The 27,606-nt window shown below is 47.8% G+C and overlaps 1 protein-coding gene across 1 annotated transcript in view; it reads right to left on the bottom strand.

The window, feature by feature from the left end:
* BSN (bassoon presynaptic cytomatrix protein) overlaps positions 1-27,606 on the bottom strand; it is a 515,952-nt gene that overhangs the window by 449,851 nt on the left and 38,495 nt on the right. The window contains exon 2 of the mRNA XM_090022461.1: positions 809-1,208. Within this exon, the coding sequence (XP_089878587.1) occupies positions 809-1,208 (400 nt within the window). The remainder of the gene's footprint in view (positions 1-808; positions 1,209-27,606) is intronic.

Here is a 27,606-nt window from a genome sequence, read left to right as displayed (position 1 = left end):
ATAAGACTGATCAAGTGATTCAACTAATCCCACACACCAGCATGTCCTCAGTACTGTGTCACTCGGCTACCCCAAACACTGTCAAATCTGCCCACAGGAATATCATGCATATATTTTACACATCCCACATTAAACACTGCAAGTGAAACACTTCACAAGTAGACACCAACTTGCAAACAAGTATTTTCACTTTTCTCCCACCAGCTAATCTAATGAAAATATCAGTTTCCAATACTGTCAGGCATTCATTCAAAGCAAAACTTAACACCTGCATCACTCAAAATCTAAAATATCACCATTCCAGTACTGCCACCTGTCACTGCATTCAGCTCACACTGTAGAATAAATTCTTCACTCCTAGGACACTTTCATGCACGTAGAACTTCCCTGGCTCAGGAATCCATGAGCTCACCATTTGAAAACAGGAATCTAAATGAAAACTGTGCCTCCACAAAGGACTAGCTTGCCTCCTGAATATCATAACTTCCCTTTCTGCCCCTACAAGCCTCAGATAAACACAAACATCCACTGATTAGCTAGAAGTGTCACTGTTAAAAGAAACAAGGATGCTAACCATTCATGGATACAGAAGATGAAGATACAATCTCCAGGCTTTAGGAAAGGAAGACATCATCTAAAATTTGAACTCAGACCTGCTGTCTTATAGCAAAACATGTTCCCTCAGGACACCAATCTGTTTCTTTACATCTTAAAAATTTCAAAGATGATCAGGTATTAAATCATTTTATTACCCACTTCCAGACTTGCCATTTTGAATAAAATCTTGTAGAAAAATAGAAGCAATTACCTCAGTGAGATGGGGGTTAGGGTTGAATCCACATTGGTTGCAGACCTTGTTGTGACACTGTGTGCAGGTGTTGAAGTTTGGCTGGTTAGGGGAGGAAGTGAGTTCTGTTGTCTTGCATATAGGACAAAGAGTGCTGCTTGGAAGGGGCGCAATTTGTGGGACAGAATAAGGTGAGGTAGGGGTGCTGCCTCGGTCTGGTGAAACAGAAGGAGACCGTCCTGATTTTTGACTTCTGGTATCCACTTGAAGAGTCCTCCTAGGTCCATCTGCCTGTTGGCTGGCCTGACCATGATGCCTCATATCTCTTGTGCTCTCACCAGTCTGAGCAGGCTGCGTAAGGGATGGGGAAGTTGATCTCTGTCCTGCTGGGTGATCCAATTGATCTGGTCTTCTGGGTGTACTGAAATATCATTAAAAATACAACATGTACATAATCCAAGTTTCACAAATTCATATGATTACAAATCAATTTGGAAATGCAGTTCCCACAATTATGGCGAACCTTCCATCACCACAGCTACTGCAAGTCACTGGAGACAGACGTACAACCCTTTTCACTTTATGTGCCTAACTGACACATACATAGCCACATAACTGCAGTTTTTAGTGCTAATGCACAGGGGTGCTCAACCTCTGGTACACCAGCCAAATGTGGCTCACAGAGCCATAGGTATCTGGCCCATGGAGCTCCCCACACATTGGGAAATGTGGTGGCAATAAATATGCCCATGGTCCCCTGCTGCCAAATTCCCAAGCCCCAAGCAGAAGGCTGGGGCCAGGTCACACCCCCTCCCTCCACCCCTGCAAGTGAATGAGACCAGGCCCATGTCAGGCTGGGACGATAAGCCAGATCTGACCTGCACAAGCACTGCCCATTCATCCCACTGGTCGGAAAGGTTGAATACCACTGACTTATGCATAGTTTTAGATTCTATTTCCCTTTCTGGCATATGAACTGGCTGGAAAAAGAGGTTCCTCCTACTTTTCAGCTGACGAAACTAGTGTTATAGTACTTGGCAATGGAGTAGAAGACTAGGGTTCTAAGTACCCTATACCCAGACTGGGGTTAGAACCTGCATCTCCTGCTAGACAGCAAAGTACCTTAGCCATAAGACCAGGCCCAGTTTGCCTCTTGAAGCTGGCCTTACTGTACTATGCATTTAATATTCATTGGATAGAAAGTATTGGAAAAGTTTCCACCTCCCCTCCAGGGGAAAAACGAATCAGGCTAGAACCTAGGGCCCCCTTGACTCAAGGGCAACAACTGTGTCACTAGGCGCGCATCTGAACATGTGCCCATCAGAAGCAAATTTGCTACTGATGGGAGCAGTTCAGTCTAGGGCTGCTCCTGCCCTGATCTGCTGCCCTGCAGCAGCCAGGGGGCAGGCAGGGTGCACAGAAGGTGCTCCTGATCTCCATAGGGCAGGGAGAGCTGTCTCAGTTCCTGGGATGGGTCCTGATCTCCACATGGCTGGGAGGCAGCTGCCCAGAAGCCAGGACAACTCTTCCCATGAGCCAGGACAGCTCTCTCCACCCTGCAGAGATTAGAACTGGTCCTGATCTCCATGTGGGTGGCAGGAAGCATCCTGCTGAACCAGGACAGTTCTCCCCACCTCCTGTGGTCCCCTGCAGCTTAGGCTGACTGGGAGAAGTTTGCTCCCAGTCAGCATCTATACTTACAATTTGGTGCGTTACTTTAAGGTGCTGATTTCTAGTACCTTTATCTGCAGGTCAGGGCAGGGACACTCCTATCCTGCTCTCCTACAATACAGCAGCCAGGGGGAGCTCTAGGCTCCCCTAGGTGCCAGCCCTGGGCTGGCAGCGGGCAACAGGGTCCGGCCTGGGTTCCTGGGAGTTGGAGAAGAAGCTGTCCCCCCTCTGGGGCAGCTGCCTCCCACTCTACATCCCTGCCCTGGACAGTTGCCTTCTACCTGACTCCCACTCTGATTTTGGAGTGGGGGTTAGAATAATGTCCCCTACCCCTGTAGCAGGCAGCTCCTGATCCCAGAGCCAGGTCCCAAGAGCTGTGCCTGCTTTGGGGGCAGGGGACATTGTCCCCTCCCAGGCTCCAAGATTGGAGCCAGCCCCAGCAGCAGGGAGATGGCTGGGGCAAAGGACAATGTCCCAGCCCTGGCTCCAAGCTCTGAACCGGGGCTGACAGCTGCCTGCTGTGGGGCCAGGGAACACTGTCCCAGCCCCCTCTCCAACTGGCTGATCCGAGTCGGGGCTAGGAGTCAGGAAGGTGCCTGGGGGAGAGGGCAGTTCTCCCACCCCCTACTGCCTAGCAAGCTATGTAACCATGCACTACTGTGCATTAGATAATTTACATTAAATCTACTACCTGTATTTACAGGTTATGGAAAATTGTGCATTAACCTATTTCAATGCAGAGTAACTGCTGCTCACGGTTACATAGTGAAGCTTTACTGCGCAGTAAAGAGTCTTGTGTAGACACACTCCTGAGTACTTAATCTCCTAGCCTCACATATAGCCCTTGCTTGACCACCCAGTAGCCCTGTTTAAGAGCAGGGCTGGATACTGGGTCTGAGCAAAGGTTGGTGGGTACTGTACTTTGCTGGGAAGAAGGAAGTGTAGGTTCCATACTTCTTGGGGTGCCTAGAACTCATTCAGGTACATACACTGAAATAGAATTAACTTGTAGTAAAGCCACCCTGTAAGACAGAGGTAGGCAACATTTTTGGCTGGAGTACCAAAAAACCTACAATGTCTAGCTTGTAAGGTGATGGAGTGCTAGCATGCCAGCAAAACAAAACTGTGGTGGAAGGTACATGGTAGGATACACTGCGTATTAATATAATTAATAATCATAAATGTTGCTTTTTTCACAGTACATACCAGGTTTTCCAAAAATTCTAAACCTGGTGACAATAAATAAAACTTAATATACTATTTTTGTATGCCTTCTAATTGTCAAATTTTCTGAAGCTCATGCAAACCAAAGGCAGGGCAAACAATGTAAACATAAAAACAGAAAGCAGAAAATCAGAAAGAATTGAATTATTTGAAGTCTGTATAAATCTGGATAAGTATTTCCAAGAAGTCAGTCAGAGCAGAAAAACACACATAAAAGCGAACAATATGAATTGTTTAAATCTAGGAATATAGAGAGATCAAAATAAACCGAATATGAGCTTTTTTAAGAAAGTAAAAAACTGACCAATATTAACTGGTTTCATTTTTGATTTCAAATTCACTTTGCCCTATCCAGGAAACTGCAATGAAAGTCTCTTAATACTATATTGATAAAACAAATATTCAGGGTAATTAATTTTTATTTGTATCAAGTATGGGGCCCTGGGCAGTCACCCATTTTGCCCTCCCTTAAGGCCATGACTGCTTCAAGGCCAACTGAGAGCAAAAACTGAATATGAAATGATTTAACAGAGCAAGAAAAACTGAATAATATGCAACATTAAATGCTCAGTTTGCACAGCACAGGCATCAGCACCAGCACCAACAGGCCTTACTGAGCTATCTGCCACCCAGAGCCAGGTGCTTCCTGCATACATGCAGAGGGGGAGGGGCTTCCAATGTCTGTGGCAGTGCTGAGCGCTCCACAAAGCTTCATAAAAACTCCCAGCGCTGCATCAGGCACCGGGGGCAGGGGCAGAGGCAGGAGAACGTGGGCAGGGGCGCAGGGACACAGTCTGCATTCTGCCTGCCCTGGCCTCGGTGCCTGTGGCTGAGTTTGTGAAGCTTTGTGAAACAATCAAGACCGCCTTTCATAGACAAGTCTACGAACTTCACTTCATAAGTCTACTAGATACAAAAAATCATGGACTAAATATAGACATTGGATTTATGGCAAATTATAACTGGCCTGCCATACAATAACCCCAGACAACCTGTCTCTATTTTACCACCTACGTTCCTGTATCACCAGTTCAACATTCCTCCTTTCCCCACCCCACCTGTCTCACACCTATTGTCTCCTCTCCCTCTGATCCTCACTGCCACACATCTGCATTTTCACAGACCTGAATTTTGCATATTGGTTTCTATTCTACCCAAGAAAGCACACAATTCACCAGCAGGCTCTCTCTAAGCCTGAAGAAAGGTGTTTGTGCCCAAAACCTTTCAAAGAACAATTTCCCTAGCTATTTAGTTGATCTAATAAAAGATATCACATCTACCCAAAGACCTTGTCTGCCTATGTCCTTAGACCAACACAGCTACAACCAAGACCCCACTACACCAGAAAAATTCTCATTTGGCCTCTTAAAGCCAGATTTCAGCCACTTTATGCTACCTTACCAATACAAATGGCCAGGAACAGGAGCAGAGAACCTAGCTGAGCAATGAAGTCCTAATAGAAACTTTTTTGACTTATGAAAAGGAGAAATGTTGAAACTGGTATTTGTAGCTGCTGTTTCTCTGTATTTACTAATTAATTGTAGCTAGTAGCTAGGAAAGTTGGCAGTATCTAAAGGAGCACTCAACACAAACACAAGTATGTACACACACTGCCTTTATTGCCTATATTTATAGAGTTCTCATGATAGGGGAGAAACAACACAGAGAAGTGCTAGGTTCCAGGAAGCTTAATCTTTAAAATATTTTAAAGTTTTATCTTTCTGAGAAACAGAAAGAAAGAAAGTTCTTCCCTGTTCCTACCTGTTACCCTCCTCACTCACTCACTCACTCACTCACTCACAGGATCCTGGAAAGGTTAAAAAACTTAAATTCTCACCCTTAAACATCTTCAACAGCCTATGATATTCCAAACATATTACAGGTTCTATATTCCCCTATATCTAGCACATATACACACATTTGACTACCTCTCCACACTGATCTTAAACTAAATTCTAGATTTCAAATTTAACCCATATTGAACTAATTTCTGAAATAAACTTTGTCCCTGTACCTTCCCAGTTCCAGTGAATTTCAATTGCACTGAAACACCCAAAAGTAGTTTCCATGCAGGAATTAACCTACACCCTTTTTTTATACATACTGCTTAAGTATGTTAATCATATATCACATGTCTCAAGGGAATGTGTTTGTGGCAAGAGAAGATGACATTGTTAACTTAGCTCTATTTAGTTATGTAATCTGGCACAATACACTTATCAAACATTTATGCAAAAACATTTCCCCTGAAGGCAAAAAGTATATAATTTATACTGCCTAGGACCAAAAGATATTTAATGTAAAAAGTATGTTTCAGCATCTTAACTAATGCAAATAGCAGATTTACACCAGCAGAACCTGGCACAATGTCTATACAGCAATAAGGATAAAAAGAAAATCTAAACACCTACAATTCATGACACTCAAAAGAACACTTTCTGCTTAATGTTAACTCATATAAAATAAATATTAGACCTTAGCGCTTGGCAAAGTATTTTGAACCAGACTTCAAAACCCTTTTTCCAAAGGTGGGCCCCAAAAGAATAGAAAACTGACATTTTTCCTTAAGTGACTTGCCCAAGACTGCATAGCAAATCTCTGGCATTGCAACTAGATAGCCAAATAGGGACCAGATCCAATTTGGTAAACCGTGTGCCTGAATAGGACTTAAGTAGAATGTAGCTGAGGACATTGCAAAAACTAATCTGTAGGCATGCCATGAGCATATCAAATGCACACCAACAAGCACAGACTGAAGTGGTGCTTTCACTGCTCACCTTTTATACATGATTTGAGTGGTTACTGCACTTACCCAAGAAATGGAATGCCTGGGTCCTAGGCCCTCCACAGGGAATTCAAAACCATAGTGACCCACTTCTGCGGAAAATGCGGTAATCACAGGACTACAGAATAGTCTGAGCGGAGGGGTACCTTCTATTAAACCTGGGTCTCTGTACAGGCAGGCAGGAATCATAGGGCCTAAAGGAGAGCAAACTAAAGGAAATCTAACTTTGTAGCCTAATGGTTCAGCCATTCAGCTGAGACTTGGGTTCTGGCCCCTGATCTCAAGATTATTATGGCTTTTATCCAATGATTATCTTGGGCAATGTGCATGAATTGTTCCAGTTCCTGACCCCAGGACCCTTTACAAAGACTTGATGCAATGAACCTTGCTGATAACTAGGGCTGTCAATTAATCACAGTTAAAGTGCACAATTAACACATTTATTGGTTCTTGAGTTTTTTTTAACATGTTACTCATGCATGTGACTTTGAAGCCTGTGCCCAGGCTCCACCCAACCACCTCCAGGCTGCCCAGCAGGGCAGCGCAGAGGACCACAGGGCAGTCCAGGCATGTGCATAGACACAGACATGCACACGCAGCCTGCATGTAGAGCAGCACTGTGCCAGTAAGTCTGTAGAAGGGGAGGGGCAGGGGGAAGGAAGGGCTGGAGGGAGTGGTCACAGATAGAGGCCCCCATATTGAGGGAGGAGTGGGGTAAGGGCAGAGGTGAATGAGGTCCTAGTGCCAGGTCGTGGGTTGGAGATGTGGGAGGCTCATCCAGGACACAGTGGCGGGACAGCTCCCTCCTGCTGTGGGGGCACATGCCCCTCAGATTTGTGTGCAGGGCAGAGGTGGGCTGCCTGCTGTGGGCTGGGGCTCTGAGCCTACTGGCTTTGCCCAAGACCTGTGCACTGACCATGCCACACGTCCCCTACCTGCCTGGCAGCAGGAGGCACAACATAGTATTGCGCAGCTCCTGGGGCAAGGGCAGCAGGGCATAGAGCCCCAGACTGCAGCAGGCAGCCCACCTCCACCCCACATATAAATCTGGGGGGCAAGTGCCCCCTATAGCTCCTCTGGGGGTGCATGCAGCGGTGGGGAGTTGCCCCCCCCGGATGAGACACCCACGGCTCCATCACATGACCCACCCCACCCCAGGTCCCCATTCACCCCAGCACCTGCCCCCATCCCACTCCCTTCCTCACCATGGGGGCCTTGATTTACCTGCTAGGTGCTGCCTCTGTGCATCTGTATGTGTCTGTGTGTGTCATGGATTAACTTGCCTTCAGGGAATGCTACTTTTTGTCCTCAGTAGCTAGAGTTTGACTTATACCATAAAGCAGGAGAATCTGCATCCCTTATGAAACTAACTTATTTTTAAATTTTTAATATTTTGCATTACAACTGTATATCCTTGTTATTCATAAAACTGGTCTTCTTCCTCATTGCATTCTGAAAAATTCTTGACCTCAATAACATCATGTGGCTATAAGGACTAGAATTTATATGTGATATTTGAAAAGGTACCTCCTTTTATAAGTGTAGAATTTTCAATCTTTCCATTTCACTGAACATTTCGATGTTATAATTTCCATTTAACCTTCACCATATCGTTCAATATTTTGCATACGTGTATCAAGTTCCCTCAGATTAACTTCTCTAATGCAAAAGTCCACAAACGTTCCCAATCTCTCTTCATTTGAGAATTTTTCCATGTCCTCAAATGGTTCTCCTCACTCAATAATGATCCCTCTTCACTCTAATTCTGCACCCTCCCTTTTAAGATGGGTTGAGCCCAACATTGAACAGTACTGCAAATAAATTTAGAATTAAAATCTGTATTTCTGAAACCCTGGCAAAAAAACAAATAATCAGAATGTAACATTCTGTGTATCAGTAGCTGCATGAAACTTCAGTCTCAATCATTTTGGGAAAAATTTAATTTTGATAACATAAAATTATTTCCATTTTTATTATTTTGATTCATTTCAATATTATGTGCTGCATTACACAAATCAAAACAAAATGATCTAACATTGTCAAAAGAAAATAATTCTGTGGTTCCATTTTTTTAATTCTCATTGTTCAAGAAATTTTAAAATTTTAGTTTTTGGTTTGATTTGGAATAAGCAACAAAAAACCTACCATCAACTAGAAAGTCTGGTTTGTAAACAGCTTGTGTCAAGTAAACATAAACTGTGGACATGTCTGCACAGGATGCTTAATATGCAGCAGACTAATTCCACTGCGCATTACCGCAGTGGGCAAAGCCCATGCTAATGCACAGTAGATTTAATCTAATGTGCAATAGCGTCACTTAAAAAAGTTCATCTGCACTAATGACCAGTAGAACTGACTATGGTGCATTAAGTTAGTACCTGTCATCACAGGTACTAAACTTAATGAGCCATAATTATGGTGCATTAATGAATGTGTAGATGTGCACAGTTTGTAGTTTTTATCTGTAAGGAAAGTAGATGGGGAAAAATAAATTTGAGGGAAATATTTGTTAACAGCTCTCGGAATATAAAGAACTAAATCCTATTTCCTAATTCCTAAATCCTATGTCCCAACCAGCCACACAGGGTTCGAGGTTTGGGAATTTGGCAGCAGGGGAGGCCCATGGGCCAGATTCCTATAACTCCACTGGCTGCATTTGGTCCATTGGCCAGAAGTTGAGCACCCCTGGGCTAACCTATCAGGGCTTTGCCTTCCACTCTAAAGCAAGTCCCAAACATTAAACCAATGCCCACTGGGAGAGGCAGCACAGGGCTTAGATCCTGAAGCTGGAGCCTGGTCCCAACTGGGTGGGGATTAGGCAGAAGTGGCACACAGGGCTTCAGGGCCCAAACCCAGCACCCAGGGGCAGCTCAGGACCCAAATCTGGCCCTCAGTCCAGACCTGCAGCAATCACCTGCCCACAGGGCCAAAATTGTGAGCACCACCAGTATACATCTTAAGTCTATGGAGGTCAACTTTTGGCAGGCCTGCCACAAATTATCTGTGTGCTCTCACTAAGCACGGCTCCAATCCCAGTCTTCTGCCTGATCTGCTGTGCTCTGCTTTCTGCCCTATATATTGCTGTCTCATCCTAGGGACTGGAAGAATGTCAGCATCATGATTACCTTCAAAAAAGAAAACTTTTGTGTAGGAACTATCAAGGTATCGCTTCCCTTTCCACAGAAGGAAAAATCCTTGCTCACATCCTCCTGAACCATCTTCTGCCTCCAAGACTGAAGACTCTTGGGAAACATGTGACACTGGTTTACTACCCTCCTCATGAGAAACATTTTCCTGCTATCTAACTTAAATTTCCCTGCTGCAACTTGAGACCATTGCTCCTTGTACTATCATATGCAGTATTGCCAACTCTCATGATTTTTGGTGTTGCTCTGAAAGTCTGCACTTCAGGAATGTGAAAAACGTAGTTCTTATATATGTGTGTGTGTACACACACACACACACGAAAGAGCTAAGTTTTTCACATTCCCAAAGCATACACTTTAAGAACAGCACCAAAAATCATGAGAGTTGGCAACACTGCATATGCCACCACCATATGAGAGGTGTAGCTTCATCCCCTTTAGAACATTCCTTCAGGTAGTTAAAGGCTGTTATCAAATCACCTCTCAGTTTTCTCTTCTCTAAACTAAATAAGCCCAGGTCCCACAGCCTCGGCTCATAAATTCTGTGTCCCAGAACCCTAACCATTTTCATTGCCCTCCAATGGACACTCTAATTTGTCCACATCTGTAGTGGGGAGCCCAAAATTGGACAAGGTACTCCACATGTGGCTTCACCAGAGCCAAACAGAGGGCAAGAATGACTTCCCTCAATCTCCTGGCAACACTCCAACTAAAGCAGTCCAGCATGCCATTAACTCTGTCCAATTTTGGGCCCCCCACTACAGATGTGGACAAATTGGAGGCTTGTCAGTGAGGCCCTAAGGCACCTAGACCCCAAGGGGAGGGGGGTTCAGGAAGAGTGGTTCCTCCTCAAGTGCGCAATCCTAGATGCACAAGCTAAGGCTATTCTGTCTCGGAGGAATGGCAGCAAAAGGGCACAGCAGCACCCTTGGCTCAGTAAAGAACTAGTGGACCTCCTGCATCTATAAAGAAAGACCTACAAAGGATGGAGGACAGGATCCACCTCCAAGGAGGAATATTCCACACTGGTCCAGAGCTGCAGAGAGTGAACCAGGAAAACCAAGGCTGTGATGGAACTCCAACTGGCTACTAGGATCAAAGATAATAAAAAGTCCTTTTTCAGATATGTGGGGAGCTGGAGGAAAAGCAAGGGCAACACTGGACCCCTGCTAAACCACATGGGACAACTGACGACCAATGCCCAAGAAAAAGCCAACCTACTAAATGGGTACTTTGCATCGGTCTTTCACCAGTCCCACGGAACACCTCTGCCCATCACGGGACAGGGAGGCCTGAGTGAGGGAGAGTCCTTGGCCTCCATCAATGCTGACCTCATGAAGGAACACCTTGAGAGGCTGGACACCTTCAAGTCAGCTGGCCCTAACAAACTGTACCCCAGGGTACTCAAGGAGCTGGCTAGAATCACAGCTCAGCCCCTGGCACTCTGATGAAGTGCCTGAAGATTGGAAGAAAGCCAATGTGGTGCCGATCTTCAAGAAAGGGAGGAAAGTGGATCCGGCTAACTATAGGCCCATCAGCCAGACCTCTATCCCGGGGAAAGTCTTGGAAAAGATTATCAAAGAACCCATTCTTAACGGACTGGCCGATGGCAACATCCTGAGGGATGGCCAGCACGGGTTTGTTGCGGGTACGTCTTGCTTGACCAATCTTATTTCCTTCTACGACCAGGTGACTTATCACCTGGACAAGGGAGAAGAGATTGATGTCGTATATCTTGACTTTAAAAAAGCTTTCGATCTGGTATCCCATGATCACCTCTTAGGAAAACTGACTAAGGCAGCCTCAGCCTCACCAAGATCCACTGTCTGGGGAACTGGCTCTGTGGTAGGACCCAGAGGATGGTGGCTGACAGAAGTCAATCGTCGTGGTGCCCTGTGACCAGTGGGGTCCCCCAAGGCTCTGTCTTTGGGCCTACACTATTTAACATCTTCATTAACGATGTGGATATTGGTATCAGAAGCAGACTGGCCAAGTTCACCGACAACACCAAATTCTGGGGTAAAGTGTCCACACTAGGGTTTACAGAAACATGGTGGGATTCATCCCACGACTAGGCAGTTAGCATTAGGGGCTATAGGCTTTACAGGAAGGATGGCGAAGGAAGGAAAGGTGGGGATGTGTCACTTTATGTCAAGGAGCAATACACATCCTCTGCCAGCAGAATGGGGTCAGAGGAGAGGCAAGCTGAAGTGCTCTGGGTCAAGATACAAAGGGACCATGGGGAGAGGGATCTAATGGTGGGGGTCTACTACAGACCCCCCAACCAAGGGGAGGAGCTGGACTGGGAATTTTTGGGCCAGCTTGCAGAGGCACTTAAGGCAAGGGATGTTGTTGTCATGGATGATTTAAATTACCCGGATATCTGCTGGGAGGAACAGTCAGCCAGGACGGACTGTTCCAGGAGGTTCCTGGCTGAGATACAGGACCTCTGCTTAATTCAGGAGGTGCACAGTCCCACCAGAGGAAATGCCCTGTTGGACCTGGTTCTGGCCACAGGCAATGACCTGGTAAGGGGCCTCCAGGTTCTTGACCATCTGGGTGATAGTGATCATCGCTTGCTGGAATTCACCATCCAGTGCAGGGTGTCAAGGGCCAGCAGCAAGGCGGTAGCCCCAGACTTCAAGAGGGCCAACTTCAACGAGCTGAATAGATTAGTGTGAGAGGCACTGAGGTTCTTGAGAGCAGGGGAACTCAGTGCCCAAGATGAGTGGTCATTTCTTAAGGAGATGATACTCAGGGCCCAAGGGGTGACCATCCCAACAAGAAGCAAGGGGGGCAAGAGTGCCCGAAAGCCCCCTGGTTCACCAAGGGTGTCTGGGAATGCCTGACTGCCAAAAAGACAGTGTACAACTGGTGGAAGGGAGGGTGCTATCTCCAAAGAGGAGTATACCTCCTCTGCTCGGGCCTGTAGGGGGTCTGTCAGGAAAGCTAAGGTGGACATAGAGCTAGGACTAGCATCCAAAATCAAAGATAATAAAAAGTCCTTTTTCAAATATATAGGGAGGATGAAGAAAACACCGGGAAATGTGGAGCCCCTGCAAGATTCTCTGGGCAATCTGGTGGTTGTGCCAGAGGAGAAGGCAGACCTCTTTAACCAGTTCTTCACCTCCGTTTTCTTGGGCAGAGACCGGGACTTCCCCACCGTGATGCAAGACAGACCCGAGGGGAACGCCTCCAGACCTCAGGTTGGGGAGGACCAGGTCAGAGAGCTTCTGGAGGGGCTGGACATGTTCAAATCAGCGGGTCCAGATGCTCTCCACCCCTTGGTGTTGAGGGAGCTAGCAGGGGTTTTTGCAGGGCCTTTGGCACGGCTTTACGAGTGCTCGTGGTGCTTGGGCCAGGTGCCAGCTGATTGGAAGATAGCCAACATGGTCCCCATCTTTAAAAAAGGGAGGAGGGAGGACTTGGGCAACTATAGGCCCGTCAGTCTTATCTCAATCCTAGGGAAACTCTTTGAGAAGATCATGAAGGAGCACATCTGTGATGGGCCGGCTTCAGAGATTATGCTCAAGGGCAACCAGCACGGTTTCATTAGGGGCAGATCACGTCAGACCAACCTGATTGCCTTTTATGATCAGGTCACAAAAGCATTGGATGCAGGTGTCGCTGAGGATGCAGTCTTTCTGTACTTCAGCAAGGCCTTTGGCATTGTCTCCCACCCCATCCTCATTAAAAAACTAGATGACTGTGGCATTGATGCCTACACAGTCGGATTGAAGATTGGCTCAAGGGTCGTACTCAGAGGGTGGTGGTGGATGGGTCATATTCGACCTGGGGGAAGTGGGCAGCGGAGTCCCCCAGGGCCCGAGCTGTTCAATCTCTTTATCAGTGATTTGGACGATGGGGTGAAAAGCAACCTGTTTAAATTCACTGATGATACCAAAATTTGGGGTGAGGTAAGCACATTAGTAGGAAGGGAAAGACTGCAGCAAGACCTAGATAGGTTGCAGGGGTGGGCTAACAAAAACAGGATGCATTTCAATACTGACAAGTGCAGGGTGATGCACGTGGGCAGTAGTAACCAGCAGCACACTTATAAAATGGGAAATTCCCTTCTTGAGAGCACGGAGGCAGAAAGGGATCTTGGAGTCATTATTGACTCCAAGATGAACATGGGCCGACAATGTGAGGTCATGGTTGGCAGGGCTAACCGGACCTTGTCATGCATCCACAGGTGCATCTCAAGTAGGGCCAAGGAGGTGATCCTTCCCCTCTACGTGACACTGCTCAGGCCACAGCTGGAGTACTGTGTTCAGTTCTGTGCACCCCATTTCAGGAGGGATGTGGACAACATGGAGACGGTCCAGAGGAGGGCCACCCGCATGCTCCGGGGACATCAGGGCAGACCCTACAATGAGAGACTGCGGGACCTAAACCTGTTCAGCCTTCACAAGAGAAAGCTGAGGGGGGACCTGATGACGGTCTATAAACTCACTAGGGGGGACCAGAAGGGTTTGGGAGAGACCTTGTTTCCCCTAGCACCTCCTGGCATAACAAGGAATAACGGCCACAAGTTGTTGGAGAGTAGGTTTAGATTAGACATCCGTAAGAACTACTTAACAGTTAGGGCGGCTAGGATCTGCAACCAACTTCCAAGGGAAGTGGTGTTGGCTCCTACCCTGGGGGTCTTTAAGAAGAGGCTTGATGCCTACCTGGCTGGAGTCATTTGAGCCCAGTTTTTCTCCTGCCCAGGCAGGGGGTCGGACTTGAAGATCTACAAGGTCCTTTCCAACCCTACTTCTATGATTTATGATTCTATGATTCACACCTGAGGACAGAAGGGTGATCCAGGCTGACCTTGACAGGCTCAGTGAATGGGCAGATGAAAACCTGATGGTGTTTAACACTGAAAAATGCAAGGTTCTCCACCTTTGGAGGAAAAACCTACAGCATCCTTATAGGCTCGGCAGTGCTATGCTGACTAGCACTAATGAAAGGGACTTGGGGGTCATGACTGGCCACAAGATGAACATGACCCTTCAATGTGATGCTGCGGATAGTAAACGGAGCAAAACGCTGGCTTGCATCCATAGATGCTTCTCAAGCAAATCCCAGGACGTCATTCTCCCATTGTACTCTGCCTTGGTGAGGCCGCAGCTTTAGTACTGCATCCAGTTTTGGGCTCCACAATTCAAAAAGAATGTGGAGAAGCTTGAGAGAGTCCAGAGAAGAGCCACACACATGATCAGAGGTCAGTAAAACAGACCTTATGACAACAGGCTGAGAGCTATGGGACTCTTCAGCCTGGAAAAGTGCAGGCTCAGTGGAGATCTGATGGCCATCTATACATTTATCAGGGGTGTCCATCAGGATCTGGGGGAACATTTGTTCACCAGAGTGCCCCAAGGAACAACAAGGTCTAACGAGGTCTACAGAGCTGTTGCTTAGCCAGTCAGTCCCCACTGGTGTGCGTGGGACGGTTGCATCCTAAGTGCAGCACTTTGCACTTCTCCTTATTGAATCCCTTGAGATTTCTTTTGGTACAATCATCCAATTTGAATCCTAGGCCTACCCTCCAGCAGATGTACTACTCTCCTCAGCTTGGTGTCATCTGCAAACTTGATGAGGGTGCACTCCATCCGATCTTCCAGGTCCATGAAGAAGAAATTAAACAAAATTGGCCACAGGACTTATCCCTGGGGTCCTCCACTTGAGACCAGCTGCCAACTACGCATCAAGCAATTTACTACTACCCTCTGAGCCCAATGATCCAGCCAGTTTTGTATCCACTTTATAGATCATTCATCTAACCCACACCTTCCTGAACTTATTTGGAAAAATATTGTGGGAGACTGTATCAAATGTCTAACTTAAGTCAAGGTATATCACATTCACTGCTCTCCCTGCATCCACAAAGCCAGTCATCTCACCATAAAAAGCAATCAGGTTGGTCAGGCATGACTTGCCCTTGCTGAATCCATGCTGACTGTTCATAGAATCATAGAAGTAGGGCTGGAAGGGACCTTGTAGATCTTCAAGTCCGACCCCCGGCCTGGGCGGGAGAAAAGACTGGACTCAAATGAGTCCAGCCAGGTAGTCATCAAGCCTCTTCTTAAAGATCCTCAGGGTAGGAGCCAGCACCACTTCCCTAGGAAGTTGGTTCCAGCTCCTAGCCACCCTAACTGTGAAGTAGTTCTTGCAGATGTCTAATCTAAATCTACTCTCTAATAATTTGTGTCCATTGTTCCTTGTCATGCCAGGGGGCACTAGGGGAAACAGTGTCTCCCCTAAACCCTTCTGGTCCCCCCCTAGTGAGTTTATAGACCGTCATCAGGTCCCCCCTCAGCCTTCTCTTGTGAAGGCTGAACAGGTTTAGGTCCCGCACTCTTTCAATGTAGGGTCTGCCCTGATGTCCCTGGATCATGCGGGTGGCCCTCCTCTGGACCCTCTCAATGTTGTCCACATCCCTCCTAAAATGGGGTGCACAGAACTGGGCACAGCACTCCAGCTGTGGCCTGAGCAGTGTCACGTAGAGGGGAAGGATCACCTCCTTGGCCCTACTTGAGATGCACCTGTGGATGCACGACAAGGTCCAGTTAGCCCCTGCCAACCATGACCTCACATTGTCGGCCCATGTTCATCTTGGAGTCAATAATGACTCCAAGATCCCTTTCTGCCTCCGTGCTCTCAAGAAGGGAGTTTCCCATTTTATAAGTGTGCTGCTGGTTTCTACTGCCTAAGTGCAGCACCCTGCACTTGTCAGAATTGAAACGCATCCTGTTTATGTCAGCCCACTCCTGTAACCTATCCAGGTCTTGTTGCAGTCTTTCCCTCCCTACTAGCATGCTCACCTCACCCCAAATTTTGGTATCATCAGCAAATTTAAACAGGTTGCATTTCACCCCATCGTCCAAATCACTGATGAAGAAATTGAACAGCGCAGGCCCCAGGACCGAGCCCTGGGGGACTCCGCTGCCCACTTCCCCCCAGGTTAAATATGACCCGTCCACCACCACCCTCTGAGTACGACCCTTGAGCCAATCTGCAATCCATCTGACTGTGTAGTCTTCAATGCCACAGTTGCCTAGTTTTTTAGTGAGGATGGGGTGGGAGACGGTGTCAAAGGCCTTGCTGAAGTATAAATCACCTTCTTCTACAAGTGCTTGGAAATGGATTCCTTGAAGACCCGCTCCATTATTTTTCCATGGACTGAGGTGAGGCTGACTGATCTGTAGTTCCCTGGATCCTCCTTCTTCCCTTTCTTAAAGATGGGCACTCTATTTGCTCTTTGCTAATCGTCCAGGACCTCTCCAATCACCAGGAGTTTTCTGCAATCACATCAGCCAACTCTCTCAGTACCCTTTGTGATGAAACCCACCTCACTCTGCCCTCCCTTGGGTCCTTCCAGGAGTACACCTCTCTTTCACTTGTTTGGCATTTGGTTCAGGCTGGTCAACCAGGTGACCTAGCCAGATAAATTCCTGAGGGGAGGGGGGAATGCTGTCTTCCTCCAGTGGGCATTTTAAAAAGCCACAAGTAAAGTGTCTCCAGGCTGTGGCCTGGATGAATTCCTGTAAGTAAAAACTTGGAAATTACCTAGGAGTTAGGATTTATATCTAGGCAGATGCATTTTAAAAGGATTCTCATGTCCATAACTGTTTAAGACTCTGACTGATTATGTTTATTCAAAGTGTATTCTGACTTCCTTGTTCTACTCCCCCCCCCTCCCCTGATCAATAAAGGTATTGGATTACAGTGTGCCTGGTTGTTTCACTGTAGGGGTGAGAGGCAAGCCTTTTGCTTCCAGCCTGGCCTCAGAGCTTGCCTGTTTATGTTCTCTCAGTCATACGTGAGGTTATCTGGGGATGCTTTGGGCTGAAAAAGGTACCCAGAAATATTACCAGTGGGCAAAGCACCTCCAATGCTGACAGGGTCTGTGTGCCCCAGGCAGCACAGAGCCTTAACAGAGACCAGTGCCCGGGTGGTGGCAGCATTACCCCAGGCTTGCAGGTGTTCTCCAGGAAGGGGGCTGGCCGGCTATCGGCTCCCCAGGGAAAACTCCCAAAGCGTGGTTTGGGGCCTGGCACAGAGAGGCAGGTGTCTCTGTGTAGTAGTGCCCCTACTGTATAACCACAACTTCAGGTGCATTGCATTCAGCTCCATGGACACGTATACAGTAAAAGTTCCGTTACCTGACACCTTACAAGCTGGCATGCTCTATTAACTGGAACACTGTCTTGTAAGGCAAAGTGACACCGGAAGTACCCACCATGGCACTTATGGTTTCTCCAAGCCCCCACAGCCTGGGGGCATAAAAGGTTGCACGGGGCCCACCTCCAAGCCCTGTGGGGCCCTCAGGGCCCACAGGAGGGGCAGCAATGCCACGGGGTAGGGGGGGGCGGCAATGCTCCAGATGCAGTGGGAGAAGCAGCAGCCCAAACAGGCAATATTCCGGGGGATGCTGGATAACAAAGCTCTTACTGTATATCCATTTTTTCTGAACAGTCCCATCCCCCTCTGTTCTTTCACCACTGTTGGATGCTCGCCTTCTCCCCAAACTGCCATGCCAGGTGCAGTAGTCTGAGAGCTGACCTTGCCTGTGAACACTGTGGCAAAAAGAAAAAGGCATTGAGTACTTCAGCCTTTTCTGCATTACCTGTCGGTAGGTTGCCTCCCCCATTCAGTAAGATACCCACACTTTCCCTGATCTTCATCTTGTTGCTGACATACTGACAGAAACCCTTCTTGTTGCCCTTCATGTTCTTTGCTAGCTGCAACTCTAGTTGTGCTTCAGCCTTCCTGATTTCATCTCTGCATGCCTGAGAAATACTCCTCCCTATTTGTTTGTCCAAGTTTCCACTTCTTATAAGCTTCCTTTTTGTATTTTAGCTTATTGAAGAGTTCCCTGGCTGGGAGCAAAGCTGCAACTCATCTGGGGGGCATGGGATGGATCAGGGCATATCCGGGGGACATAAGGGGAGGCAGCTGTGGCTCCCACCACCTTGTGCAGCTGGTCCAGCGGCTCATCTGCTGGCTCCCACCACTGCTGCTGTTACTTGTCAGCAGGGCACAAGGGAGCACGTGCCCCTGGATCTGCGACAGGTGGGGTGGGCTGGAACCAGGGCTGTTCCCCATGGAGCCTGGGTTGCACAGGTAGGGCGCGGGGTGGGTGGTGGTGCCACTGGGAGCAGGAGGCTATGAGGGGGTTACAGTGAATTTTGGGGTGGCTGCAGAGCCCCCTGTCGCTCCCTCCCAACATTGCTGGCCCAGACTCCACTGTGAACTGCCCCAGCCCCAGTCTGCCCTCAGCAGATCTGGGGCCTGTTCCCAGTGGAGTCTGTGCCAGGGGCAGTGCTGCTGGGAGGAGGCTACCCAGGGAAGCGGGCAGGGGGAGAACTGTGGCTACCCCAAAATTCACCGTAGCTCCCTCATAGCCCCCCAGTCGCAGCGGCAGTGCCGCCTACCCCTCACAGCCCAGGCTCTGCTGGGAAAAGCCACAGCCCACCCCACCCCATGAAGATACAGGGGGCACATGTCCCCCATGCCCTCCCGGATGAGTGACAGCAGCAGTGGCAGGAGCCAGCGGACCAAACTGCATGCAACGGCAGGATCACCTCCACCTCCCCCCGCACCCCTTGGACGAGCCCTGCTTCATCCCACGCCTATGGATGACCTGAAGCTTTGTTTCCTGGCCACCTGCCACAACTGGGCAGTACTTGCCCCTGCTGCAGCTCCAGCCCTTGCCTCCCTCCCTCACTCACAGCAGGGCCTTGATCTGGCTCTCCACGCCCTTTCCCTTCCCCACCCCCCCAAGACTTACCAGCTGGAGGCAGCTCTCCATGCTGCAGGCTGTCTCTTCACTGCCTACATGCTGCACTGCAGCTATGCACAGCATGGCATTTATCGGCCCAATTACCAGCCACTTAAGGTTGATATCTGATATAGATCATTTGCTTTATATCGGTACTGATCCAATATCAGACTTACGTATTGGTAAACCTCTACTCAAAACACATCATACCTCCATGACTGTGCAAGGACTTCCAGTTCTTCCTGCTTGTTTCCCATGCTCCATTCATTCATGCCCTGACACCTGAGGTAACTAGCTGATTGTCCTTCTTTCTCAGGAAGAATGAGAGCCTCCCCTGCTCCTCCCTAAAGACCAAAGTACTCAAAACCACCATCTTTGACCTTCAATATGCTGATGACTTCAAGATCTTTGCATGCACTGAGGAAAACCTCCAGACTGCACTGGATCTCTGCAAACTCAATCAAGTGGCAGCCCATTTTGAGATAAAGCTTCTTGCCCATTTTGAGATAAAGCTTCTTGCCTTTGAAGCAGAGAAGAGAGAGCAGAGGAAGGAAAAGGAGAAGAAACCCAGGCTGAAACCAATTCTCTTGTGTAGAAAAACTGTAATTTCTGCAGACAGATCTGTAGCTCAAGGACTGGACTCTTAAGCCACCTCAAGACCCATCAGTGAGCCATAGTAGAGATCTTCCTCAAATCAAGGGATTGCCAATGATAATATGCTGCTGCTTGCTGCCTGTTCCCTCCCCAAAATGCTGCAGGCCACACACCGAAGCCGCCTGTTCCATTTGTGGCACTCATACCCCAGGTTGGTCATTCCCCATCTTAAATAATGCCCTTGAAAGTAACAACACTATTCTGGATTATATGTTTTAGTAACAGGAGACAGGATCTGGGGCAATGGAGTTGCATCAATGTAAGTAACAGGAGCTTTGGCCTGCAGTGTTCAGGACAATCAGAAAACATAATTAACATGCCCGGCGCATCTCTGTGCATCAGGTGGATGTGTAGTGAGAGACATCATTGCAGAAATAAGATTTCAAGAGACATTTAACAGTGCAGAGACAGCCAGCATCCTTTAAAACAGAACTGGATAGTAACGCAGGGCTGAAGAATGCTGAATATAGTGCACATGTGCTGTATTTTTTTAAACCAAGGCTGTCCAACTTCTGAGCGGCTATGCTGCAGCCACACCCATGTGGACTGCATCCCCCTGAGCCACATGCTGCACAGGCCACACACCATGCTGCATGAACCCCTTTCCTTCCTACCATACTTCATCACACACACACACACACACACACACACTGAACCATGACAGCACCCCTGCAGCCCACACCTGGTTCCCTGCACTCTCCCCCCTGCCACACTATGCTGGCACTTCCACACCGTGTAACGTCCCAAGGTCCCCCCAAGCTCCTTTGCTGTGGACTGCGTTGGTCCACAGGCCATGATGCTATGTCCCCAGAAGCAGGAGTAGGAAGTGGAAGCTGAATGAGGGAGAAGCCTGGAGACTCCAGTGACAATGAAAGAAGCCCGGGGGGCCACTGGTTAACCTCTTGGGGGTCACCACTTGGATAACTCTATTCTAAAAGGAAAGAAAGACCTTGAGGTTTGCTATTATAGGTGTTGCAGGCTTTTTTCCCCACCCTTCTTTCCAAACACTGGCATGTACTCCTTCCTGTTAGGGATTCTGGGTAGTATTTTCTAAGGTGGCTTTGAGCATGAAGTAGTTCTGAATGAGGACGCTACTGAAAGGCTTTCCAAGTAGTACAATCTGGGAATCTATTCCAGGCACCAAGGGAGGGATTTTCAAGCACCACATGAAGAAACCTGAATTCTGTTCTTTGTGCCATTTATTCAGTTTTCACAGTGACTCTATAATAAAAATGGCACAATCCACTTTTGAAGAAAGGTCTAATTTCCTTCCTCCCTAGTACCACCTCTTGGAACCACAAGCACCCTTCTGCTTATGCCTCTTCTGTCCCATTGATAAAACTCCTTCTTGGATGTTCAGTGGCCTAGCTTCAACACAGAAAGATCTATCAATCCTACTTATGACCTGGTAATTAGAATACTCTCCTGTAATGTGTGAGGTCAGGTTGAAATTCTTTCATAGGAAAATAGTCCCGGAACCTGGATTTCCTGGGCGCTTGTACATGTGACATCAGGGACTTGTATACATGAGTAAAACTGCCTTTTTGTGTGGCTTAATGGCATCACACTTTACATATATGCGAGTTTTTGGCAATTTAAATGAATAACATCATCATAAAGTAATCCCCAGCTCAATGCAGTTTGCAACAACACAACTTGGAACAGTGCAGTCATCATCTGTCACATGCACATGTTAATTCACTGAATAATGTGTGGTGAGCCCCTCTGTCAATCTGGTGTTGCTACAGTTTTTGTGTAGTGAGACCCCTTGTCCATCAAATTTTGCTATAATGTTCAGGTATTTGTGTATAATGAATGTTTTAGGACACCAAGGGGGAGCCCTGGTGAATACCACTGACTGATCTGCATGAGCAGTAAGTGTGCCCGCTTTATAAATAGTGGGCGAGTTCTGTCAGCATTCATTCCCTCACCTGCTCAGCAGTTCAGACCATGTCCTGCTCAGAGCCATGGCATACACAGGGCCAAAGGACCTAGCAGAGCTAAAACACGCCCAAAACAAGCATGCCCATAAAATACAAAAAGTTGCCACAGGTGCAGACAGAGCCCTATCCCTGCCTTGACCCTGCCTGACACCAGCATGTGCCGGGCAAACACTGCCGACTGCTACCGTTGCAACTTTTGGCACCAGAGTATGTCTGCTGTCCAAACTTTTCCCAGACACAACAGGGTGGAAGGGGGTAAAATTCCATTGGCCCTGTCACCTCAAGACATAAATTGAGAGCACAGCTTCCTGGGGTACCCCTTGTTGACCCAAGATGTCTGATGGTCAGGGGAGAATGGAGGGGACTAGGGCACATAGGTCTAGGTCCAATGGGACCTTCGCTGAAACAAAGAACCTGCTGCAGATCCTGGGGGACCCCGAGATTGTGAGCCAGTTTGTCCGCAGCCTGCGAGCCAACTGGCACATCTACCTTGATGTTGCCAGAATAGGCGAGTTGGGGGCACAACAGGATGACAGTCCAGTGCTGTTGTCAAGGCAAAGATGCTGTGGGATGTCACCAGAGCACAGCAGCAGGGCACCACACTGTATGACGTGGCTCATTACAGGTACCTCCAGCCACTAGCAGAGCTACTGGATCACTGTGAACACACAGGGACAGAGGCCTCCAGGGTATCTACGCCTGGGGAGACACCACCAACCACCACTGCGACTTGTGGAGGCTCCAGTGGAGAAGGTAGTGGTAGAGTCTCAGCCATGTCACTTGCTGCTTCCTCTGAGGAGGATAGACTGCAGAGCTCAACCTCCACACTTGGTATGTGAAACCTTGGGGATCCTTTAAATCCCCTGTTACCTGAAATAACAGCTGCAATCAGGCTGAGCTGTGAGGCAAATGTGGGGGAGGGCAACAGCATAGGACAGTGCTTTAAAGACCCTAGAAGTTAGTGGGCTTTGCAGGGAGGTTCAGGGCAACCTACAGCAAGGAGGTGCATATGTGGCTAACACTGGTGGGCACCTGTTTGCAGCCACCCAGGGCCTGCTGCCACCCACAGCCAGGCACCCCTTCTTGGTCACTTTGGGTCAACCACTTCTTGTCTGCTCTCAAGATTTTCTGAGTACATCTTTTCCCCCTCATTTCTTGATTTTCAGCTCCATTTGCAATACCACCAGTGAGGACACATTGGCTACCAAATCAGGCTGCTACTGATGCATGCACAGACAAGATCATGAATGCCCTCAGGGACTGCAAGCATTGGCTACATGAAATGGTGAGACAGATCCATTTAGATACAGACAGATTCATGGCCATCCAGCAAGGCAGGAATCATGCCGAGTCCAGGAGGTAGTCTCAGACCCAGGAAGACCAGCAAATAATGACTGGGCTCCTTGCAACAATTCTATACCTACTGGTCATCGGCCCTGCTCTTGCCCAGGAGTGGGACAGGCCAGTACAGAACTGCATTCTGCTATCTGCTAACCATTAGCCTCAGAAAGTCTACCTTAGAGCCAGTGTCTTTTAGTTAGAAATGATTATTGCTTAGGCTGATTTTTTTCATGACTCATGCATTGTTACACTAGTAAAAAGAAATTCCTTTAGTAATTATGCATCATTTTCTTATAAAAGTTGTTCTGTGGTTTGTTTAATTATGGTTAATATATGGTTTGTAAATAAAGGTCTCTATTAGCTTTGTTCAGTTCTTCACTTCATGTTCCCTGTGCGCAAGAGGGGAACTGTAGAAGGGTGTGGGGAGGGGGTTTGCTGGCTTGTAGTGGCAATTAGCAGTTAGTCAAGCTAACTTGCAATTAGTCAAGCCTGCCTGACTGGTTTTGAATTGTCTTTGTTCTCCATCACTGCCAATCATCCAGTCGAACTCCTCACCCCTGAGAAACTGCATGCACTCACCAGAAATATTATGCATGCTGTGCAGCACCCACCCAATTAGTGCTTCCTACATTAACAAAATTCTGGGCCAGTCCACCACCAACCAGCTTTGGTTTGGCCACTGTGTCTTTTTCTGGTCACAATAATAAAAGTCCAGGCCTTGAAAGTCCTCCCCTCCCCACCCCCCCAAGTTCCCCCCCTGGGTACAGTGGCCAGGGAGCAGAGAAGGTGCATGTACTCAAAGGAAATATTGTGGGAGCTATGCAGCACCCCAATCACTGCTCACCTCCATACCCTGCAGTACCCACATTCTGGGCAGACATACTTCCACTCAGTCCAGAGGTGGGTGTGTCCTATTTCGTTAGTGAAATGCATCCAAAACAAGCCTGGTTTTCTTTAGTTTGGCTTACCTTCCCGCCACAACCCATGACATGACATAACCCTGCCCATGACAGCAGACAGACATGGATAAAAACTCATTTTAACTTCACCAAAATATTTTATTGTCTGTCATGGAAGCAGAATCTAAAAAATGCAAGAGCACAATTCCTACTCTCCAATTTCCTACAGAAGCAACAGCATTCACACCTAAAAACCAACCGCCCGTCATAGGCTCTTCTTCCCTCCCACATCCCATGCTCCCTCCATTTCATTGTCCCCTTCATCCCTAAAGCATAGTGGCACTCTCCTTGGCTTGCTCAAGTACGGGTGCCCCTTGCTCACAGGCGCAGTGGTTGCGGCTGAGGTTGTCACTATGGAGGGTTGATCACGAATAATGGGTCTCTATGAGAGGCAGCTCATGGATGGAGCATGCACAGTGGATGTCACATAGATGGTCCCAAGGGGGAGCTGTTCAAAAATGGGGGCCAGGGTCATGCATCCAAATTGTTCCTCTCTAAACATGCCCTCCATTCGCTGGGTCTCAGCAATATCCTGACAGCACGATCTGGTCAGGTCAAGGAATTCTCTTGTGCTGGGCATGATCTCCAAGTGAGCTGCTGATCTTTCGCTCTTCCACCTTTCTATACACCTCCTGAAGCTTGTCCCACCACTCATCAGCAGACTGTGCTCACAGTTTCCAAGCCACCACCAAAGCCTCCATCATGGTTTCTCTTGACCGTTGTTGCCTGCAGTGGTGTTCATGCATTTGCTCATCTCCAGACCATGCTGGTGTCCGTGCTTCAGGTGCACATCCCAAAATTCCAGCAGATGAGGTAGCTGATAAACAGGAAGGGGGAAAAAAATCTTCATGGTCAAAGATCTTGTCCCCACTCCTTGTAGTGGACGGACTATTGGCAACTACCAAGCAGCAGTATCCCTGCCACTTGGTAAATTAACACAGCCAGCCATAAAGGATGATTATGCAGGAACCCTGATGTCTCCCCAGTCCGCTAAGGAGTTCACTGTACAAATTCCTGCTGCTAAATGAATGAACACTCCCCCCCACACCAACTTTGAGAGGACACAGCACATCCACCCCCACATAAGTGAAACATTGCATTACTGCAAGCAAGAGATTTCAGACACTTTTTACTGTGATATTACCTGGTAGCTCTGGCACCTTGATGTCTGGCATAGCCCTTCATGTGCTAATAGAACCTATTCAAAAAGGGCATAGGGACCTCACACCCACATGTCTTCCCTAGTTTCTGCCAGGTTGGGGGCATGTGCTAGGGTGATACTTCATGGCTGGTCTATTCACTATTACGCTAAGTGCTATTACCTGCAGACTTGGGCAGATCATGGATTTCTGGGGTCACTGAACACTCCAAGTTTTCAGAGGAGCGGTTGTTACAGGAAATTGGAGGTGTATAGCAATTGAACTGTAAACAGCAGGGCTGTTATAATGCTAATGATCCTATTCAACAGCCCTACCTATTCAACCTCTTTAACACAAGCTAAAGCTCTGAGCTTTGGTGCTCTGAGCAAAACAGTAGTAACCATTGTGTCCTGCATGACAACACAGATAACTGTTGTTATACTGTACTGCATAACTGTCATCTCCTGCATAACAACAGTAGTAACTGTTGTGTCCTGCATAACAATATGGCTTCAATGAATACTGATGGAATCTGCAAGGAGAACACATGCTGCTGGATGCCCTGGAGGTGTCCAACTGGAGAATGGAGGCACTCGATAATGTTGAGATACTGCTACTGAACACAATGCAAGCTATGATGGACCTTCTACAAAGACACCAAAGCAGGGTAGCAGCTTCTCAGGCCTTGCTATACCAATCAATGGGCCATGAGCTGGAGTCTGAGAACTGAGAGGAAGCCATGGATCTTGAGGCTGACAGTTCTGTGGGTCAATGCACAGAGCAATGATCGCACGGTCTAGGCCCACACAAGCAGGTTTGACTGGTGACAGCACATCATACTGTCAACCTGGGATGATCAACAGTGGCTCAAGAGCTTCTGCATGCGCTGGAACACATTTTTGCACATAGTCTCACTGCTGTTCCTGCACACTGAGTGCCAAGACACTGTCGTGCATCACCCCATTGCACCAGAAGAGAGGGTGGCCATGCCCATCATGAAACTGGCCACCCCCCACCCCCGCCTCTGCTTCATTGGGAAAGAGTTTGGCATGGCTCCCTGGATGGCTGGGGTGGCGATACACAAGGTATGCCAGCTGCTGCAGGACATCACAATGAACAGCTTCCTCCATATCCCCAGGGAAGTTGTTGAAGGCTTCAAGGCCATGGGATTCCCTACCTGCGTGCGTGCATTGGATAGTGCACATATCCCAGTCCTATCCCCATTCCAGGGGAGCCGCTCATTTACCAACAGGAAGGAATTTGCCTTGATGATCCTCCAGGCCATAACTGATCACCAAGGACATTTCACTAACATTCATCCAGGCTGGGCAGGCAGCAAATGATGCATGTCTTTCAAAACTTGCCACTGCCTGGCATGATGGAGAAAGGACAATATGCATCTGGGGTACCCAATGGAGTGATCTCGGATGTTGCCGTGCCCCACTTACCATAGTAGACATGACATATCCCCTCCTGCCCTGGCTTATGAAGCCATATGAAGAAGTTACTGACCACCAAAAGAAGGTATTCAACAACTACCTTAGCAAATGCCAGATGACTGTTGAATGGGCCTTTGGCCGCCTGAAAGCACGGGGGAAGGTATTCAGCGAGTCTGGGTCCGAGAAAGTGCAGGAGGCAGCAGCCAAACACAGACATGGGCAGTCAGGGCATAGTCATAGGCAGCGGAAGGGGGGGGTGCTAACCAGGCTCAGCCCCCATAAATGCAGGGAGCCGTAGGTATGGCCAGTGGGCAGCCCTGCTGCAGCAGGGGCAGGGGGGATAAAAATCAATGATTTAAATATATTTTAAAAAAATAAAAATAAAAATAAAGAAATCATCAGTAAAACACTAAGTTTCTTTCTCATTTAAAAAATAAGTTACAACTGAAACTCATCATGAACATGCTAAACCTACACTCACAGTCTCATAAAAATGAATTAATGGACTTGTCACATTCATACACATTGAGTTACCTACCAATCAAACATGGGCATTCATTTCAGTTTTTCATCTCATGAAAACGGCTCTAGCCTGCCTGTCCAGCCTAACTACCAGCTCTTGCTTCTTGAAAGTTCTGAGCTTTCCGTTTCTGTTTCTTAGCAGACTAAAGTCACATGTGCAAAGACACAGGCTGGATAGGATTGTTGCTATTCTGTGCTTACACAGTGGTGGAGCTGGGCCAAGC

The sequence above is a fragment of the Crocodylus siamensis genome, chromosome 11, assembly GCF_052110815.1.
Source record: "Crocodylus siamensis isolate JL-2025a chromosome 11, ASM5211081v1, whole genome shotgun sequence".
Classification (NCBI taxonomy): domain Eukaryota; kingdom Metazoa; phylum Chordata; order Crocodylia; family Crocodylidae; genus Crocodylus; species Crocodylus siamensis.
This window is presented reverse-complemented; position numbering and strand designations above follow the sequence as displayed.